Below are 21,317 nucleotides of genomic sequence, written 5' to 3' on the forward strand. Positions count from 1 at the left end.
AGTTGTGAGAACAGCTTTAAGTAAAGGGGTGGTAAGCTGTAGGAAGCCAGGTGGAGAGGGCACAGCACCTTCAGAGAGGCGCCAAGGTGGGGAGGGCAGAAAGAAAGGAGAGCCAAGGGACGGAAAGTCCTGAGTAGAGTGGAGAGAGTCTGGAACTGAATCACATGGAGCCTGCAAGTCTCAGGAAAGGGTTTGGTTTTATTTCAGTTGCAGTGGGAAAAACAGGGGTTTTAAGACCACCTGTCTCACTGACCCCCACCCACCACTTGTTAGTGAGCCAGGATTAGTAGAATGGGCTTGACAGAGCACCCCACTGTGTTTGGAACTTGTTTGAATTATTAGAAAGAAAGAAAGCACTGAATGACCTCCTTTTGGAGGACAAGGCCTTGTGGAATGGGACCTGTTTGGGTGTAAGGGATGATCCAGGTAGATGGGACTAGGGTCTGATGGTATGGACTATGCCTCTTAGAACCTTCTAGTGAGGAGGGCTTGCAAAGCCAGGTGAACAGCAGCCCCAAAAAAGGAGGAGGCAAAGTAAAATCTGTATATGACCTGCATTCATTCTTCAAACACTCTTTCCTTTGCTTTTTGTGGAATGTCAACTATTTCTGTAGTTTTATGGCCTCTCTCTGGAAAGTTAAGAGTGTCACACTCCCACCCCCATCCCCACCCTCACCCCCACTAGAGCATGGTGCTGGGTGCTACAGAAACCAAGATGGCTAAGATATTCTCTGCCCTCTCAGAGTATATTCAGAAGTAACTCAGGGTGTGTAGGAGACTAACTTATAAGTAATTATCATAATAGGTGCACTGGGGAGTTCCCGTCATGGCTCAGCAGTAATGAACCCAACTAGCATCCATGAGGATATAGGTTCAATCCCTGGCCTCACTCAGTGGGTTAAAGATTTGGCGTTGCCATGAGCTGTGATGTAGGTCGCAGATGAGGCTCAGATCCCATGTTGCTGTGGCTGTGGCGTAGGTCAGCAGCTGCAGCTCCAATTCACTCCATAGCCTGGGAACTTCCATATGCCATGGGTGTGGCCCTAAAAAGCAAAATAATAGTAATAATAATAATAACAATAATAGGTGTGATGAGTAGTTCTTGGCACATATGATCTGGGCCAGCAGAGGGTGATGCCCTGTCTGCTTGACCAGTCTGAGAACAAGGGCTTTGCTATGCTTTCCTTTGTATTCCCAGGGCTGTGCACAATGCCTGGCACCTAGCATTCAGTAAAATTTTGTGACACTTACCTTCTGGAAGGAATGGTAGGAGCTAGGGGAGTAGGAAAATGGGCTCTTCACACCCAGGAACCACAGAGGCAGTGCTTTGGGTGCTTGTGAAGGTACCTGTGTTCCTTCTGTCCTAGGATGGGAGCTGCTTAAGGAGTGAGCTCTGCTCAGATGTGACCTTCCTCAAGAACGAGTCACTCCAGCACAGCCCTGAGGCTGGTCCTTTTTTCTTGTAGCAATCTCTTGAGATTCTAGACTTCCCTAGATAGGCTTTAGAATGGAATGCAGTCAGTCACCTCTTCTTGCTATTCTCAAAGAGAGCTCGTTTTTCTTTCTTTTCTTTTTTGTCTTTTTGCCATTTCTTGGGCCGCTCCCACGGCATATGGAGGTTCCCAGGCTAGGGGTTGAATCGGAGCTGTAGCCACCGGCCTACGCCAGAGCCACAGCAACGTGGGATCCGAGCCGTGTCTGCGACCTACACCACAGCTCACGGCAACGCCAGATCGTTAACCCACTGAGCAAGGGCAGAGATCGAACCCGCAACCTCATGGTTCCTAGTCAGATTCGTTAACCACTGCGCCACGACGTGAACTCCTCTTTTTTCTTTTAAGGCTAATAAACCAAATAGTGGGGCTTTATCCTTGCTTGACAACATAGCTATTGGGTCACTGGTTCCTGGTTTACGACCCCTGGAGCTTTTTATTCTGAAACTTGAGAAACTTCAAATCTGCCCCACTTCTTGCTTAGCCTTTAGATAAATTCAAGGCCCATAAAGTCACCCAAGTGCCAACAACAGTCTTTAATCTTCAGGTGGGCCACTTACTCTACCCTGGAGAAAACACAGCTTGGGTGGGTCTTTTCCTCTCTGTAAACCCTGCAGCCTGGTAGATTAGCAACCTGGGTGGAGAAGTAGATTGTGTCTTTCCTGCTCAGCCTACTGGGTGAGGCATTTACAAGTCTTTCTGACCTGGCCCCCTCTCTGTGCCCTGCTGACCCCTTCATAGCCCCTGGAGTCAGTTTAGCTCACCTGGCTAGCAGGATCATCTCAGGGATCCGAGCCACGGCAATGCCGGATCAATTAACCCACTGAGCAAGGGCAGGGATTGAACCCGCAACCTCATGGTTCCTGGTCGGATTTGTAACCACTGCGCCACGACGGGAACTCCTAACCAGTCTCTTTGAATGATCTTCTGACCTTCTTTGCCAACACCCTGAGCTTTTCCTGGAGAAGAGGGCTTTTCCAATTTGGACGTTTTACTGATCACATTCTCCTTCATTTCTTACATGGGGCCAGGAAGGCAGAAATTTTTCTCTCATTTGCCAAGGATTTTCTGAGTATGTTGCTCTATCATGCATAGCCTGATTTTTGTTTATAATAATAAATTTTACATTTCGAACTTTACGTATTTTTTTTTTCATTTGTTTCTTTTGACTACCTTTATGAGATGTTTATGAGATTATCAGAGAGGTTTAAGGGCCCTGTCAGGATTGTCAGGCTCCAAAGTTCTTCTCTCAGAGATCTTTTTTTGCTTTTTTGGGCCACACCCGCGGCACATGGAGGTTCCCAAGCTAGGAGTCAAATTGGAGCTGTAGCTGGCCTACAGCCACAGCAACACAGGGTCCATGCCGAGTCTGCAACCACAGCTCACGGCAATGGCTGGATCCTTAACCCACTGAGCAAGTCCAGGGATCGAACCTGTGTCCTCATTGATACCAGTCAGATTCGTTAACCACTGAGCCACAACAGGAACTCCCAGAGTTCTTAACCAGTATTTGGATCATGGGTAGTTCCGAAAATCTAGTACAAGCTCTGGGTCTCCTCCCCACCACCCCCACCCCCACAGCATGTTTGTGTACCACACCTTTGAGAATCCTTAGGTGTTAGGTGCCCTGGAGCCTGGAAGCTGCCATTCATCAAAACCTGGTAGACTTGGGAGTTCCTACTGTGGCTCAGCAGGTTAAGGACCCAACATCTCTGTGAGGATGTGGGTTCCATCCCTGGCCTGGCACAGTGGGTTAAAGGATCCAGCATTGCCGTAGCTGTGGTGTAGGTCACCCTGAGCTTTTCCTGTGGCTATGGTATAGGCAGGTAGCTATAGCTCCTATTATATGTACCCCTAGCCTGCAAACTTCCAAATGCCACGGGCATGGTCTTAAAAAAGAAAAAAAAAAGGGGGGGTGTGATAGTGTGTCATTATTTCAGTGTTCATGAATCAGTTTACCTAGTAGATGGTTAATTTGACAAATGGAAATTTTTTTTCTTTTTTTTTTTCTTTTTTGCTTTTTAGGGCTGCATCCGAGGCATGTGGAGGTTCCTAGGCTATGGGTTGAACTGGAGCTGCAGCTGCTGGCCTACACCACAGCCACAGCAATGCCAGATCCGAGCCTCATCTGTAACCTACACCACAGCTCATAGCAATGCTGGATCCTTAGCCCACTGAGCAAGGCCAGGGATTGAACCTTAGTCCTCATGAATACTAGTCATATTTGTTTCCGCTGAGCCACAATGGGAACTCCAAAAAGATTATATTTATAAGTTGGCTTTTAGGCAGTATAGCACATAGTACAATTAAGGTTTTCATAGCTTTCCTTTGGGAAAAAAAAAAGATTTTTCTGAACTTTTTTAAATTTGATTTTTACATATATGACTTGTTAGGTATTTTCTACTAGTAGAAATTTGGATGGCTTTCTTAATTCCACTAGTATTTCTTCAGACTTTACTTATAATATGGATTCGATTCTGAATATTAAAGGGAGTTGATGACATAATTTGACTATCCTTAGAACCAAAATAACAAGGCACACACTGTCAACTGTATGGTGTGCCCCTCAATCAGTACTTCTGGAATACTAACTATGGGAATGTGGGTCCTTAGAAGTATGCACGTTGGAGTTCCTGTTGTGGCTCAGTGCAAACGAATCTGACTAGCATCCGTGAGGACGCAGGTTCCATCCCTGGCCTTGCTCAGTGGGTTAAAGGATCTGGCGTTGCCATGAACTGTGGTGTAGGTCACAGACATGGTTCATATCCCATGTTGCTGTGGCTGTGGCATAGGCCAGCAGCTACAGCTCTGATTCAACCCCTAGCCTAGGAACCTCCATATGCTGCCAGTGCGGCCCTAAAAATACAAAAAAAAAAAAAAAAGAAAAAGAAAAGAAAAGAAAGAAAGAAAGAAGGAAAGAAAAGAAAGAAAAAATAGAAGTATACATGTTAATACATATCAGTGAGCATTTAGCTTTCAGCATACCCATCGAAGAATGCAAGGAGTCAGAAGAGGAATTTATGGTTTGGAATTTCCTAAAGCTAGACAGCATTAGCATGAGAGGATCTATTAGTCTAAACCCAGGAAGTAGAATCTTTGAGCTGAAATTTTCTTTTCATCACTCTTAAGGAGGTTCTGTAGATACCAGTCAACTTGGTGCCTGGCAGTCTGCATTCTTAGCCTGCTTGCAGGTTTTAGTTTTGCCCCTGGGTTAGCATGCTTAGCTTGGCTTGGTCTAGTGCCAAAGGAAAGTCTTTGCTATTCTTGATGTACTTTTCCTAAGAGTTGGATTTGGTCGGTTTTAAAATGATTTCCTGAAGCTATCTAGGATCACGGAAAAATTCCTTTTGAAGTGGTTTTATCAGTAAGTAAAACAACATGCAGAATATTTCGGAAAAGTTTAGTAAATTAACAGGTACCACTCAGTCATTTAAGGGACAGTTACTGAGAGCCTCTGTCAGAATTCAATGGTTGATGATGACAGCAGCAGCCATGATTTCTCTCATTTAAGCCTCCCAGTAACCCTAGGAAGTGGGTTGTTTCACTGAGTTTCTTAGATGAGGAACTGGACCTGAATGAGTAAGAACTTGCCTGAGGTCAGACAGCTAGGGGGTGGCTGGTGGAGATTTGGCCTTATTCTCTTGAATGCTTATGCTGACCTGCCGCCCTCCCTGCTTTCTGCAGAGCTCCCAGGGGCTCCCTGGGACATGACATCACTTCCAGCTCAGAGGAGCTGGGAGGTGATCCAGTGCTGTGGGAGATTAGACAGTTGGACTAAAGCTTCAGAAGATGTTTTTTAAAGTACATTCTCCATAGAAAACAAGTCAATGGCCACCCAAGGGAAAAGAGAGTAGGGGAGGGACAAATTAGGAGTTTGGGATTAATATATACACACGTCTATAAATAGCAAACAAGGACCTACTATAAAGCCCAGGGAACTATACTCAAAATTTTGTCATAACTTATAAGGGAAAAGAATCTGAAAAAGCATATATAGGAGTTCCTGTTGTGGCTCAGCAAGTTAAGAACTTGACATAGTGTCCAGGAGGATGTGGGTTTGATGCCTGGTCTTGCTCAGTGGGTTAAGGATCTGGCGTTGGCTGCAAGCTGTAGCACAGGTCACAGTTGTGGCTCAGATCCAGCGTTGCTGTGGCTGTGACATAGGCTGGCAGCTACAGCCCTGATTCCACCCCTAGCCCAGGTATGCTACAGGTGCAGCCATTAAAAAAAGAAAAAGAGGAGTTCCTGTCGTGGCTCAGTGGTTAATGTATCTGACTAGGAACCATGAAGTTGCGGGATCGATCCCTGGTGTCACTCAGTGGGTAAAGGATCTGGCGTTGCCGTGAGCTGTTGTAGGTCCCAGACATGGCTCAGATCCCACATTGCTGTGGCTCTGGTGTAGGCTGGTGGCTACAGCTCCAACTGGACCCCTAGCCTGGGAACCTCCATATACCGAGGGAGCAGCCCTAGAAAAGGCAAAAAGACAAAAAAAGAAAAGAAAAAGCATATATATATACTATATGTATGTATGTATAATATGTACATATGAATCACTTTGCTGTACACCTGAAACTAATACAGAATTGTAAATAAACTATACTTCAATTAAAAGAAAAAAGTGAAACCCCCCCCCCCAAAAAAAATAAATAAAGTTCATTCTCATGAATTTAATCTCAGGTGCTCAGTAGACCTTCATTTTATGCCAGGTCGGGGATGCAGCATTGAGTCCCAAAAGCTCACCGTTCAGAAGAATCACACACTGGAGAATGAGTAGAGAGAGGGTGATGAAGAATCAGCCAGGGCAAAGGAGACTCCCTCTCAGCAGGATGAGAGCTTGCTCAGTGTGTACCATGGGACACTAGAATCAGCTGAAGTCAAGGCTGAAAGACAGACGCGTCTAGGAGATGACTGTGGTCTGAAGGAGAGTCTTTGCCTAGGCAGAGTGGGAACAGCTTTCCAGGCTGGGGCTGTCACGTGTGCAGGGAAGGCGTGGCGCATGAAAGCATGCGGTGTGGGAGTTCCGGTTGTGGCTCAGCAGAAATGAATCTGACTAGCATCCATGAAGATGCAGGTTCAATCCCTGGCGTCACTCAGTGGGTTAAGGATCCAGCGTTGCCGTGAGCTGTGAGCTCTGATTCGACCCCTAGCCTGTGTACCTCCATATTGCCGAGAGTGCATGTGGTGTGGTTCTCAGCCTTCAAAGGGGGGCTCAGTGGGATGACTGCCTGCCTTAGGTGCTATTTAATTGAGCATGGCCTTGAAGTCCTTGCCAAGCAAGGAGTGAGCATGAAGTTTATTCTATTTCTTGTATAAGTACTTCTCCAAGTATTCCAGCCTTTCTAAGGTATTGGTCCTGCATCAGAAGAAATCTCAATTAGGAGTTCCCACTGTGGCACAACGGGCTATGGATTCGGCATTGTCTTTGCAGGGGCTCAGGTCACTGCCGAAGCAGGGGTTCAATCCGTGGCCTGGCAGTGGGTTAAGGATCTAGTGTTGCCACAGCTATGGCGTAAGTCACAGCTGCAGCTTGGTTTCAGTCCCTGGCCTGGGAACTTCCATATGCCGAGGGTATGGCCAAAAAAAAAAAAAAAAGAAGAAGAAGAAAGCTCAATTAGTCATGGGCTCCTCTCTACTATCTATTCTTCAGAAATGTCTTGAGACAATAATTTCACTTTCAGATTGAGCACTCCAGTGATTTACAGGATCCTGTTTTGTTTTTTTGGGGTTTTTTTAGGGCCCCACTCACGTCATATGGAGGTTTGCAGGCTAGAGGTTGAATTGAAGCTGTAGCTGCCAGCCTGCGCCATAGCCACAGCAACGCTGGTTCCAAGCCTCCATGTCTGTGACCGACACCACAGCTCATGGCAATGCTGTATCCTTAACCCACTGAGCGAGGTCAGGGATCGAACCTTTGTCCTCATGGATACTAGTCAGATTCATTTCCACTGAGCCATGACAGGAACTCCCTGGTATTAATTCTTACGAAAACAACTTTCTCCTTTATTCATCCCTTCCTCCAGCCCAAATCTAGTGTCTTTTGGCCTTTATCCTTTTTGATTGTCTCTCTTTTTATGTAGCATTATAAAGCCCCTTACCACTTTTCCTTCATTTCTAGAGTGGATGAGTGACCACTGTGGGTGTGGCCCTAAAGAGACCAAGAAGAGGGGCTCCCAGCTGAGCTCTGTGCCTTTAACTTCTGCTCCCATCTTTGACTGTGGAGCCCAGCAATTCTTCACCCTAGTTTTTGACTCTTCCACTTAAGTCAAAGCTCTGTCTTCAAACTCTTCGTGTCTGCTCTGCCAGTTTGACCTCTCCAGCTTCTACCTTTCCTTCAGTTCAGTTCAACAAATCTTTGCTCAGTTAGTGTGCCAAGTATGCTGATGCTGGCCTGGAATTTCTAAAATGAGTAAGTTGAGGTCTTTGTGAATCCCAGGCCAGTCATGGTAAACACTTTAAACAGAATGGAGTAAAAAAAAAAAAAAAAAAAAAAACAGAATGGAGAAGGGAGTAGTGAATCCAGGCTGGGACAGGCCAACCCATCAGCGTCTTATCTTGGCAGAAGGGTAGAACTTCCCCAAGTGCACAGGAGGGAGGTCAGAGAGATTCTGGTAAAGAGACTCAAATGCCCTGCGAAGGGGTTGAGCTTATTGGAACAAGCAGTGAGAAGTTATTTCACCTTTCCACTCAGGAGAGAGTCTCATCTCTGTGGGTTTTGTTTGTTTTTTGCTTTTTAAGGCTGCACCTGTGGCATATGGAGGTTCCCAGGATAGGGGTCGAATTGGAGCTACAGCTGCTGGTCTGTGCCACAGCCACAGCAATGAGGGATCAGAACCGTGTCTGCAACCTATACCCCAGCTCACAGCAGTGCCAGATCCCCAACCCACTGATACTAGTCAGATTCGTTTCCACTGCGCTGCAGCAGGAACTCCATCTTTGTGGTTTCAAGTAAGAAATTTAGCAGTAGTGTTGATTGTGACAATCAACATGTCACAATTCTCCATGGGCAAATTAGGAAATAAGGACATTATAATGAGCTTTTCACAGACTTGAATTTATTTCATTTAAAGGTTGCTCTTTTATTCAAGTCCTGCAGAATTTTTCTTGTGTTGTATTAAATTAACATTCCTTGTTTCCTGGGTAACAGTACACAGTCTCAACCCCCATTTACTTAGCTGTTTTTGTTTCATTTTTTTGTAGGTTTGTTTTTAGAATGACTATAGATAATTGATGGCACCCACCACGGATTGATTCTTCCAGTTTCACTTTTAAAGAGAAGCTTATTGTAAAAGGCCAGGGACATCTGACTCCTGGGCTGCATTCCTTTCTGGAGTTTGAAAGCCTCTGTGAATTTCTAGGTTTTCCATCAAGGTTTTATTTCCTCAGGGTAGGCAACATGTCTTCAAATTTTTGTTCTGTACCTATATCTGTTTCCAAGGAGGTGCATAATATTATTGACGGTTTCTGCCAGCTAAAATAATCCTTCTAGAAATGACAGTAGTTAAGGGGATTGGATTTTAGCTTTTGTTGAGATATTGGAATCATTGTCACTCTCGGGGACACTTTTTCAAGAAGTACTATTTCACAGGGCTAAGATCTCTGAATATACTTTTTTTTTTTAACAGGTATGTCACAATTTCTTTTCCAAATCCTCTGTTAATAAGTATCTAGGGGAGTTCCCGTCATGGCTCAGTGGTTAACGAATCCAACTAGGAACCATGAGGTTGCGGGTTCAATCCCTGGCCTCATTCTGTGGGTCAAGGATCCGGCATTGACATGAGCTGTGGTCTAGATGGCAGACACAGCTCGGATCCCCCATTGCTGTGGCTGTGGCTCTGGCATGTAGACCAGAGGCTATAGCTCCAATTCGACCCCTAGCCCGGGAACCTCCATATGCCGTGGGTGCCGCCCTAGGAAAGACAAAAAGACAAAAAAAAAAGTATCTAGGTTATTTACAGTTTCTTTCTATTAAAATTGTGTAGGAATAAATATGGGGAGCTCATTTTTTATTTATTTCAGTAAACTTTACATAAATAAAATTAACTATTTTAACCATTTTCAGTGTACAATTTGGTGGCACTAAGTACATTCAGTGTTGTATAACCACCACCACTATTTGAATACATTTCTAAATCAAATTTCTCAGTAATTTGAAATGATACTTTGTTCAGGAAATAAGTCAGACAGGAAAAGATAAATAGTGTATTTTTCACTTATATGCAGAATCTGAAAAAATAAAACAGAAACAGACTCACAGATACAGAGAATAAACTAGTAGTTACCAGAGGGGAGAGGCTAAACAGGCAAAGGGAAGTTAAAAGGTACAGACTATTGGGTATAAAATAAGTAAGCTACAAGGATATAATGTACAGCACAGGGAGTATAATAATTTTTTTTTTCTCTTTTTTGGCCGCCCTGTGGCATATGGAGTTCCTGGGCCAGGTATCAGATCCCAGCTACATGTTGCGACCTACACTGCATGGGTGGCAACACTGGATCCTTAACCCACTGTGCTGGCTGGGGATCAAACCTGTATCCCAGTGCTCCAGTGATGCTGCTGATCCGATTATGCCACAGTGGGAACTCCAATATAGTCAATATATGATGATAACTTTGGAGTAGAAGCTATAAAAATATTGAATCACTATGGTGTATACCTGAAACTACTATAACATTGTAAGTCAGCTTATATGCTAATAAAAAATAAGCAAATAAATACTCCAAAAATAAATAAATAAAATAAAATGATTCCTTGTTCAGGAAGGCAGAGTGTTCCATAATTTGGAAAAATAAATTATAGCTAAAATCAGGAGCTACAATATACTGTTGGTAGAAGCCAGGATGTGACTTATGTTCTCTTCATTCCCACATTCCTTTCTCCACTGTGTGAACAGTGACCAGTATATAGTAGTGCCCCAATAAATGTTTGTCATATAAATATTGAATAAGTGGGGTTAGAGGATGATAACACTGTATGCTTTCATTTTCAGGCATGATTCTATGTGACTCTCAATAGTTTTGTTACAGATTGGTTTTCTTGAGCACTGGTTTTAAAAGGATATTCACTGTTTTGTTTTGCTTTCCTTTTAATTTAGATTATCTTCAGAAGTCTATTTAAAGGATTTATGATTTCTCATTCATTGGAATTTTACTCTTTATAAACATTAACATTTTGTCTTCAGGCTGATACTTTGTTGGATAAAACATGTCATGTACTTGCTAGGGGCACCAGCACAGATTTTGTTTTTCTCCCCACAGTCCCTTATTCACCGGCTTACAATACAATCTGTTCAGTTGTCTTGGCTCTCTGTTGTTGTGTAACAAATTATCACAAAGCTAGCAGTTTAAAACAACATACATTTTTTTAAAATTTTTTTATTTTTTAAAAATTTTTTGTTATTTCCCCAATACAATTTTTTTCTATTGTACAGCATAGTGACCCAGTTACATATACATGTATACATTATTTTTTTCTCCCATTTTCATGCTCCGTCATAAGTAATTAGACATAGTTCTCAGTGCTGCACAGCAGGATCTCATTGCTAATCCATTCCAAAAGCAACAGTTTGCATCCATTAACCCCAAGCTCCCAATCCAACCCATTCTCTCCCCCTCCCCCCTAAAACAACATACATTTAGGATCTCAGCTTCCCTGGGTAGGAATCTGGGCACAGCTGAGCTGGGTTCTCTACTCAGAGGTTCACAAGGCTGCAGTCAAGGTATTGGCTTGTCTGGGTTCCTATCTGAAGCTCAGGGTCCCCTTGCATTCTCACCGGGTTGTTGGCAGAACTCAGTTCCCTGTAGTTATAGAACCGAGGTTCTTTTTTTCTTGCTGGGCTGTCAGCGGGAGTCTGCTTTCAGCTGCAAGTTGCTGCCTGCAGTTCCCGCCACCTGCTCTCTTACAACAGGGCAGCTGGCTTCAAGGCCAACAGTGATGGTCCCCAGTCCACGAGGTGGAGTCACAGATAATGTGACAAAGCCATGGGAGCGACTATACCATCACCTTTGCCATGTTTCAAGACACAGATTCTGCCTGAACTCAAGGAGAGAGGATTATGCTCAGTGAGCATCACCTTAGGGTGTGTCTGTCACATAAATTAATTCATCCCCTTTGGTGATGCTGGGAACTCACCAGTCTGTCATATTTTATGTAATCATTGATGGTTTGCTGTCAACTGCTTGATCACCTCTAAGCCAAGGACAAGCTCAGAGTGTAGGCATTTGTTTACTTTTCATAATAAATCACAAAAAACATTCTGTGAAATTATCTTGTGTTTGTTAAAAGGTGCTTAATACTGTAAAGTAAGATGTTTTATAAGTAGGAAACTCACTTGGGAATAAACATTCCTAGAGTCCCTTAGGGAAGCAGAGCAGCCAACATCATTCTCTTTCCTTGTTTTTTGTTTGTTTGTTCATTTTGTTTTTATGTTGTTTTGTTTTTTTACGGCCTCACTCGGAGCATATGGAAGTTCCCAGACTAGGGGTCAAATCAGAGCTACAACTGCTGGCCTATGCCACAGCCACAGCCACAACGCCAGATCCGAGCCGAATCTATGACCTATATCACAGCTCACAGCAACACCAGGTCCTTAACCCACTGAGCAGGGCCAGGGATTGGACCTGCATCCTCATGGATACCAGTCAGATTCGTTTCCTGCTATGCCACAAGGGGAACTCCCTCCTCGTATTTTTAGAATTACATTTACAGAAGATAAGCTCTAACTGGAGTCCATTTTCAATAATGGCAATACTACTTCTATGGAAGGAAAACATGTTGGCATAATATCCTGTGTGATCAAATACTATATACTGTATAATAAACGTTTGGTTTTAGAGTCACAGAAAACCAAATCTCATCCCCCATAAACATTTTCTTTTTTTATTTTTTGTCTTTTGTCTTTTTTGTTGTTGTTGTTGTTGTTGCTATTTCTTGGGCCGCTCCCGCGGCATATGGAGGTTCCCAGGTTAGGGGTCGAATCGGAGCTGTAGCCACCGGCCTACGCCAGAGCCACAGCAACGCAGGATCCGAGCCGCGTCTGCAACCTACACCACAGCTCACGGCAATGCCGGATCATTAACCCACTGAGCAAGGGCAGGGACCGAACCCGCAACCTCATGGTTCCTAGTCAGATTCGTTAACCACTGCGCCACGACGGGAACTCCCCCATAAACATTTTCATATTTGGGTTCAGAGACTTGTATCTGAGTCCTGCACCCCGACTCTAGCCTTTTGAAAGGCATCCCACAGGGCTGCATGGTGAATTTGGAAGGCACTTGGAAACGAGGACATTTTCCCATAGATTAATAGAGTAGTGAATTGTGGCAGATTTTTGACCTTTCTTGTGATATTAATCACATTTGACTTCCATTGTGAACTTAACTGATTTTCAGGTACATTACCTGTCCTTGGCAGCATCTTTTACTAATGGATGCTTGGGAGTTCCCTGGTGGACTAGCAGTTATGGATTCGACGTTGTTCCTGCTGTAGCTTAGGTTCCATCCCTGGCCCGGGAAATTCTGCATGTTGCAGGCATTGCAAAAAAAAAAGAAAAGAATAATGGATGCTTGGTTGACAGTGTTACAGGGTTTAAAATCATAACAACAGTAAATGTTAAAATAATGGCATAATACTCTTCGAAGTTGTTCACTGACATTCTGGCACATGTACACACCATTGAGATTGCAGTTATCCTCACTTTTTTTTTTTTAATTTCATGGCCCATGGAAGTTCCCGGGCCAGGGACTGAATCTGAACGCCAACTTCAGCCTGTGCCGCAACTATTGGATCCTTTAACCTCTTGCCCCATGCTGGGATCAAACCCACACCTCCACAGCTACCCAAGCCTTTACAGTTGGATTCTTAACCCACTGCACCATGGCGACAAGAACTCCCCTCACTCTCTTCTCTCGCATTATCAAATTCCCTCCCTTGGAGTTCTCATCATGGCTCAACTTTGATTCCTAGCCTGGGAACCTCCATATGCCACAGGTACAGCCCTAAAAAGACCAAAAAAAAAAAAAAAAATCCCTCCTTAGACTGACTCAGGGGCATATAAACATGTGCAAATATCTCCTATCTTTAAAAGTACAAGAACAGGAGTTCCTGTCATGGCACAGCAGAAATGAATCCGACCAGGAACCATGAGGTTTCGGGTTCGATCCCTGGCTTTGCTCAGTGGGTTAAGGATCCAGTGTTGCCAAGAGCTGTGGTGTAGGGCGCAGACACAGCTCGGATCCCAAGTTGCTGTGGCTGTGGCACAGGCCGGCAGCTACAGCTCCGATTCGACCCCTAGCCTGGGAACCTCCATATGCCGTGGGTGCAGCCCTAAAAAGACAAAACTAAACTAAGGTAAAAGTACAAGAACAAATGAAAACCTTCTTTGACTCACCCTGTCTTGATTCATTACCTGGGATTTTTTTTATTCAGGTGTGGTTAAGACGACAGACATGGAGAAAACTTTGAAGGAAGAGTTTATCACTTATGGGAGTTCCCATCATGGCCCAGCAGTAATGAACCTGACTAGTATCCATGAGAATTCAAGTTCAACCTCTGGTCTTGTTCAGTGGGTTAAAGATACAGCATTGCCCTGAGCTGTGGTATAGGTCAGAGATGCGACTCCATCTAGCATTGCTGTGGCTGTGGTGCAGGCTGGCAGCTATAGCTCCAATTCAACCTCTAACCTGAGAATTTCTATATGCCATGGTTGTGGACCTAAAAAAAAGATAAAGAAAAAAAAAGTTTATCACTTACCATTCCTGAGAGGAGGAGGCGGGCCACACCATGCAGGGCCAAGTGGGGAAGCCCAGTGAGAGGCAGAAGTGAGGGGAAGGCGTGGCCAGGAGACTTTCTTACGATCTCCTTGGGAAGGAAAGGGCAAGCAGGGTAGACAATTTGAGCAAGTTTAGAACTGGATAGTTTAAATAATTCAGCAGCCTCTGCGCCTTAGGAATGATCTCTTATTGTCTGGTACCTGGCCCTGGGGTAATTTTAGGGCTGGGGAAATATTGGCTGGTGCTGAGAGTTAGATAAAGGAAGGAGAGAGTCGAAAGTGTGGGTTTTGGATTTGAATTTGCATGTGAAAGGCATGCTCTCAGGCCAGCTGTTTGCCACGTCTGGGTTTAGCTAGCCCTGGAAGGATTAGTCTCTCCTTACATCAGGATGTCAAAGCATCACAAAAGAGAGAAAATTCGGAAGTTCCCATTGTGGCTCAGCAGTAACTAGATCGACTAGTATCCATGGGGATGCAGGTTCAATCCCTGACATCACTTATTGGGTTAAGGATCCAGCGTTGCTGTGAGCTGTGGTGTAGGTCGCAGACACAGCTCAGATCCTGTGTTGCTGTGGCTGTGGCGTAGGCTGGCAGCTGTAGTCCGATTTGACCCTCTAGCCAGGGAATTTACATAAGCCTCAGGTGCTGCCCTAAAAAGCAAACAAATAAATAATAAATAAAAGACAGAAAATTAAAACATGATTAATACATGCTCTTTCTTTAGCCCCTGCTGCATTTCTTTACCCTCCATTGTGATCAAATGTCATAGTTAGTGGTTGCTACTTCCACTTCCTCTCCCATCTCCACCCACTCTCTCCCAACCTTCTTCTCCCCCTGCTGAGTCACCAGAGTGACCTCCATGTTGCTAAATCCAAAGTCTCTTCCGGTATCTTCTGCTTTACCTCTCAGAAGCATTTCTCACAGATTATTCTTCTCTCCTTGAAACTCTTCCCCTTGGTTCTCCCCCCAACTGGCAGTTTGGATCCCAGTCTCCTTTCAGATGCTTGAGTTTCAGAATCCTTTCAGATTCCTGCAGCATACGGAAGTTCCCAGGCCAGGGACTGAATCTAAGCCTCAGCTGCAGCAACATCGGATCCTTTAATCCACTGCACCCAGCTGGGTATCAAACCTGCCCTGTGAAGCAACCAAGCCACTGTGGTCTGATTCTTAACCCACTGCACCATGACAGGAACTCCTTCATCTGCTTGAGTTCTAGAAGTCAATGGGCCTGAGCCTGGAGCCTGACTCCTCTCTACATTCTTCTATGGTAACCCCTTCGGGTCTTATGGCTTAAAGTGCCATCTCTGTGCCCAGGATTCCATCTTTATATTGTTCATCTCCAGCCTTAAGTCCATGCGCATGTACCAGCTGCCTACCTGATACCTCCTCCTGGGTAGCTCATAAGGCTCTAAGTATAACCTCATCAAAGCACAGCCCTCCTTTCCAGACCCTCCTCTCCCAAAACTGCTGCCTTTGTCTCCCTGTTGAAGTTGATGGTGTTTACATTTATCCAGTTTCTCAAACCTGAAACTAGTAGTTATCCTTGAATCCCCTCTTTCCCAAAAAAATCCCACACCAGTTTATCAGGAGGTCTTGTTGCTTCCATGCCCCCAAACCAATGCTCTGTCTACTTTTTATGTCCACTGCTGTAACTCAACTAAGCCAGCAGCATTCCAGCTGTATAAAACTCCAGACTGGTGCTCCTGTTTCCATATTTGCCTTCCAGTTCCATCTTTAGAGACCAGCCACAGTGATCTTTTTAAAATGCAGTTCACTTAAGGATAGGCAAATAGATCAATGAAATAAAATTAAAAGTGCAGAAATAAACCCACTCATCTAGGATCTGTTGACTTTTGACAAGGATGTCAACACCATTCAATGAAGAGAGAATAAATAAGTTTCTTCCACAAATCGTGCTGGGAGAACTGGATCTCCTTGTGCAAAAGAATGAAGTTGAACTCTCAGTTTATACCATGGACAAAATTAATTTGAATGAAATACCTAAATGTAGGAGCCAATCCTATTTAAAAAATCATTGGATGAAAACATAGGCATAACGTTTATAACCTAAGTTTGAAATAAATAAAGTTCCTGCCGTGGTGCAGTGGGTTAAGAATCCAACTGCAGCTGCTCAGGTCGCTACAGAGATGAAGGTTCAATCCCCAGCCCAGGGCAGTGCCTCAAGGATCTGGTGTTGCTGCGGTTGTAGCATGGGTCACAGCTGAGGCTCGGATTCAGTCCCTGGCCTGGGAATTTCCATATGCTGTGAGTGCAGCCATATAAGAAGTCAAGAACTTCTTTTGTGGCACAGCGGGTTAAGGATCCACCATTATCGTGCAGTGGCTTGGGTTGCTGCTATGGCTTGAGTTCAATCCCTGGCCCAGGAATTTCCACATGCTGCAGGTGCAGCTGAGAAAAAAAAAATAAATAAATAAAGTCAAGGAGTTCCCCGATGGCTCAGTGGTTTAAGGACCTGGCATCCCTGCTGTGGCTCTGGTTACTGAATTCAATCCCTGGCCCCAGAATTTCCACATGCTATGGGCATTGCTTCCCCCCCCAAAAAAAAAATCAAAAGACAACTTACAGAATGGGAGAAAAGATTTTGCAAATCACATATCTGATTAGCTTCTAGTATCCAGAATATATAAGGAAGTCTTATGACTCAACAATAAAAACACAAATAGCCCAATTTAAAGATGAGCAAAGGGGAGTTTCCATTGTGGCTCAGTGGTAACTAACCCGACTGGTATCCTTGAGGACGTGGATTCAATCCTTGGCCCCACTCATTGGGTTAAGGATCTGGCATTACTGTGAGCTGCAGTGTAAGTCACAGATATGGCTTGGATCTGGCATTGCTGTGGCTGTGGTGTAGGCCAGCAGCTGCTGCTCTGATTCAGCCCCTAGCCCAGGAATTTCCATATGCCACAGGTGCGGCCCTAAAAAGACAAAAAAAAATAAAATTAAAATGAGCAGGAGTTCCCATCGTGGCTCAACAGAAATGAATCCAACTAGGAACCATGAGGTTTTGGGTTCAATCCCTGGCCTTGCTCACATGAGCTGTGGTATAGGTCGCAGAGGTGGCTCAGATCTGGTGTTGCTGTGGCTCTGGCATAGGCTGGTGGCAACAGCTCCGGTTAGACCCCTAGCCCGGAAACCACCATATGCCACGGGTACGGCCCTAGAGAAGGACAAAAGACAAAAATGAAAATAAAAAAAATTTAAATGAGCAAAGGAGTCTAAAGAAAAATGGCTGATAAACACATGAAAAGATGTACAGCATCATTAGCCATTAGACAAATGCAAATCATAGCCAGAATGAGATAGCACCCCACACACACCAAGGTGGCTATAGTGAAAAAGACAGTAGCAAGTGTTGATGAGGATGTGGAGAAATTGGGCACTTCCTAAGTTGCTGATGGGAATATAAAATGGTGTAGCCACTTGGCAAGTTTGACATTTCCTCAAAAAGTTAAAGAGAATTACCATATGACCCAGCCATTGTCCCTAGGCATATGCTTACGCAAAAAATTGTATATGCTTGTTCATAGCAGCATTATTCATAGTAGCCCAAAAGTGGAAATAACCCAAATGTCCATCAATTGATGAATGGGTAAAATATATTCATGCAATGGCCATAAAAAGGAATGAAGCAATGAAACACAGCAACTTGGATGAACCATGAAAACGTGCTATATGAAAGAAGCTAGTCACAAAAGACCACATAGTGTATGATTTCCATTTATACAGAATGTCCAGAAGAGACAGATCTATAGAGGCAGATTATTGGTTGCCGAGTAGGAGGAAGGGAAAATATGAAATGACTGCTAAGGGGGATGGTTTCTTCTAGGGGTGATGAGAATATCCTGGAATTAGATAATGGTGATAGTTACACATCATGAATTTACTAAAAGCCACAGATTTGTATGTACACTTAAGGGTGAATCTTATGGTATGTGAATTACATCTCAAAAAGAATCCACTAATAGATATGGAATTCACATCATGCGAATTCTGTAAAATCCTCCACTGCCTCCTGTATTAGTTTTCTATTGCCAACTATGACAGATAACCACAGACTTAGTGACTTAAAAAACACACATCTGGAATTCCCCTTGTGGTTCAGTGGTAATGAACCCAACTAGTATCCATGAGGATGCTGGTTCGTTCCCTGGCCCCACTCAGTGGATTAAGGATCCAGTGTTGCCATGAGCTGTGGTGCAGGTTGCACACACGGCTAGAATCCAGAGTTGCTGTGGCTGTAGCATAGGCCAGCAGCTGCAGCTCCAATTTGCCCCCCTAGCCTGGGAACTTACATATGCCATACAGGCAGTCCTAAAAAGCAAAACTAAATAAAAGACACACATCTAGGAGTTCCTGCTTGGTGCACTAGGATAGGCAGCATTTCTGCATTGCCGCAGCTGCCGTGTCATGTAGGTCAAAACTCCGGCTTGGATCTGACCACTAGTCCGTGAACTCCATATGCCACAGGGCAGCCCAAAAAACCCCACAGATACGTTTATTATCTTCCATTTCTGTAGCTTCTGGGTCCAACGTGGCTCTCATTGGGCTGAAATGAACATGTTGGTAGGGCATTCCTTCTGGATGAGGGTCCGTTTCCTTGCTTTTTCCAGCTTGTGGAGGCCAACCTGCAGTCCTTGGCTCCTAGACCCTTCCTTCCTCCATCTTCAAAGCCCACAACGTACTGTCTCTGACCCCTGCCATCGCATCTCTTTCGCTGACCAGAGATGGGAGAGTTTGTCCACTTTCAAAGTCATGCGATTAGATTGAGCCCATCTGTATAATCCAAGTTAAACATCCCCCCTCAACGTTCTTAACTTTAATCATCTGCAGAATTCTTTTTCCCTTGTTAAGTCGTTCTGAGGATTAGCATGTGGGCCTCTTTGGGGACCATCCTTCTGCCAACACAATTTCCATCACAGGTGAACAAAAGTGAGGGTCATTCCACTGACTTAGATAAGGCTCTGCCTGTCAGCCCCATTTGCCTCTCTAACTTCCCTCCTTCCCCCACAGCATCCTGGTCTCTCTCTCTCTCTCTCTTTTTTTTTTTTTGTCTTTTTATCTTTTTATGGCCACACCCACAGCATATGGATGTTTCCAGGTTGGGGTCAAATCAGAGCTGTAGCCGCTGGCCCATACCACAGCCACAGCAACTCGGGATCCAAGCCAAGACTGCAACCTACACCACAGCTCACCACAACGCTGGATCCTTCACCCACCAAGCGAGACCAGGGGTTGAACCTGCGTCCTCATGGGTGCTAGTCGGGTTTGCTAACCTCTGAGCCATGACGGGAACTCCAGATCCTGGTCTCTTAAAAAGCCAAGTGTAGGAGTTCCCGCTGTGGCTCAGTGGGTTAAGAACCTGAACTAGTATCTATGAGGACTCGGGTTCGATCCCTGGCCTCGCTCAGGATCCAGCATTGCCGCAAGCTGCAGCGTAGGTAGCAGATGCGGATCAGATCTGGCATTGCTGTGGCTGTGGTGCAGGCTGGCGGCTGCAGCTCCAGTTCAACCCCTAGCCTGGGAACCTTCTTATGCTGCAGGTGGGGCCCTAATTTAAAAAAAGGGGGGGGGGATTTTTCAACAGAACTGGCAGACTCAGTGTGGAGAATCTTTACTCATGCCCAGAATGACTCCCTCCCTTTCTCACCTGCTCCTCTATCGCCTCTCTTTCAGAAAGCATGCTCTGAATTGCCATCGGATGAAGCCTGCTCTCTTCAGCGTGCTCTGTGAGATCAAGGAAAAGACAGGTAGGCTATTGAGAAGACACTTCCTATGTGGATCTAGGACCACAACAACCTTGTACCTTTGGTCCTGGCTCAGCCCTAACATGTACCATGGGCTGTCTTGCTTGTCACATCCCTCTCTGGCAGCAGATGGTCCAGATGGTTGTTTCTGCCTTGACAGAGCCCTGCCTCCTGGTGTATCCCATTCATTTATTTTGTAACTAGAGAAATACCATTGCCAGAGAGTAACAAGCAGCTGCATTCTAGCTATAAGGCCTCAGAAGCACCATGGCATTATGTTGTTTTACAAAAGGATCTAAGATGACAGAATTAGGAAAGTAGAATCACAATTTTATTTGCTTGTTTTAGGCATCCAAAGTAATCCCCACCAAAGTTTCTGCTACTGCAGATCCTTTTGTTTAAAAAAAAAAATCTTTATTTTGGAGTTCCCCATCATGGCGCAGTGGAAACATGTCCGACTAGTAACCATGAGGTTGTGGGTTCCATCCCTGGCCTTGCTCAGTGGGTTAAGGATCCAGCGTTGCAGTGAGCTGTGGTGCAGCTCTCAGGCGTGGCTCAGATCTAGTGTTGCTATGGCTGTGGCGTAGGCCGGCGCCTACAGCTCCGATTAGACCCCTAGCCTGGGAACCTCCATATGCTATGAGTGTGGCCCTAAAAAGACAAAAAGACGAAACAAAATATTCTTTATTTTGAATTTAGACTTTCACAAAAGTTGAAAAACTAGTACGGAGGGTTCTCCTATACCTTTCTCACAGCTCTTTCTAATGGCGATGCCCTCAGAGCCATACTGCAATAATTAAAACCAGGAAATTGGAGTTCCCCGAAGGTGTATTGGGTTAAGGATCCAACACTGTCAGTGCTGTAGTTCAGGTGCCTGCTGTGGCATGGGTTCAATCCCTGGCCTGGGGCTCTCAAAAAAATTTAAATTAAAAAATAAAAAATAAAACCAGGAAATTGATGTTGGTACAATGCTCTGTAATTGAGCAATGGGCCCTATTTAAATTTCCCCAGTTTTTGTCCTAAATGCCCTTTTTCTGGTCTGAGATCCTGCATAACATATAGTCATGGTGTCTCCTTTGTCTCCACCAATCTCTGAAGTTTCCTCCATCAATCCTCATCATCCACAACCTTCACACTTTTGCTAAGAACTGCTCAGTCATTTTATAGAGTGTCCCTCAGAATGGTTTATCTGTTCTTTCCTCATGATTAGACTAAGGTTGTGCATCTTTGGCAGGAATCCCACGGAAGCGTTGTTGTGTCCTTCTCAGTGCATCATGTCGGAGTACATGCTG

At 44.6% G+C, this 21,317-nt stretch overlaps 1 protein-coding gene across 1 annotated transcript in view; it reads left to right on the plus strand.

Moving 5' to 3' along the window:
- PBX4 (PBX homeobox 4) overlaps positions 1-21,317 on the plus strand; it is a 59,030-nt gene that overhangs the window by 845 nt on the left and 36,868 nt on the right. Inside the window, exon 2 of the mRNA XM_047776431.1 lies at positions 19,955-20,028. Coding sequence (XP_047632387.1) covers positions 19,955-20,028 — 74 coding nt within the window. The remainder of the gene's footprint in view (positions 1-19,954; positions 20,029-21,317) is intronic.

Source organism: Phacochoerus africanus, chromosome 4, assembly GCF_016906955.1.
Source record: "Phacochoerus africanus isolate WHEZ1 chromosome 4, ROS_Pafr_v1, whole genome shotgun sequence".
Taxonomy (NCBI): domain Eukaryota; kingdom Metazoa; phylum Chordata; class Mammalia; order Artiodactyla; family Suidae; genus Phacochoerus; species Phacochoerus africanus.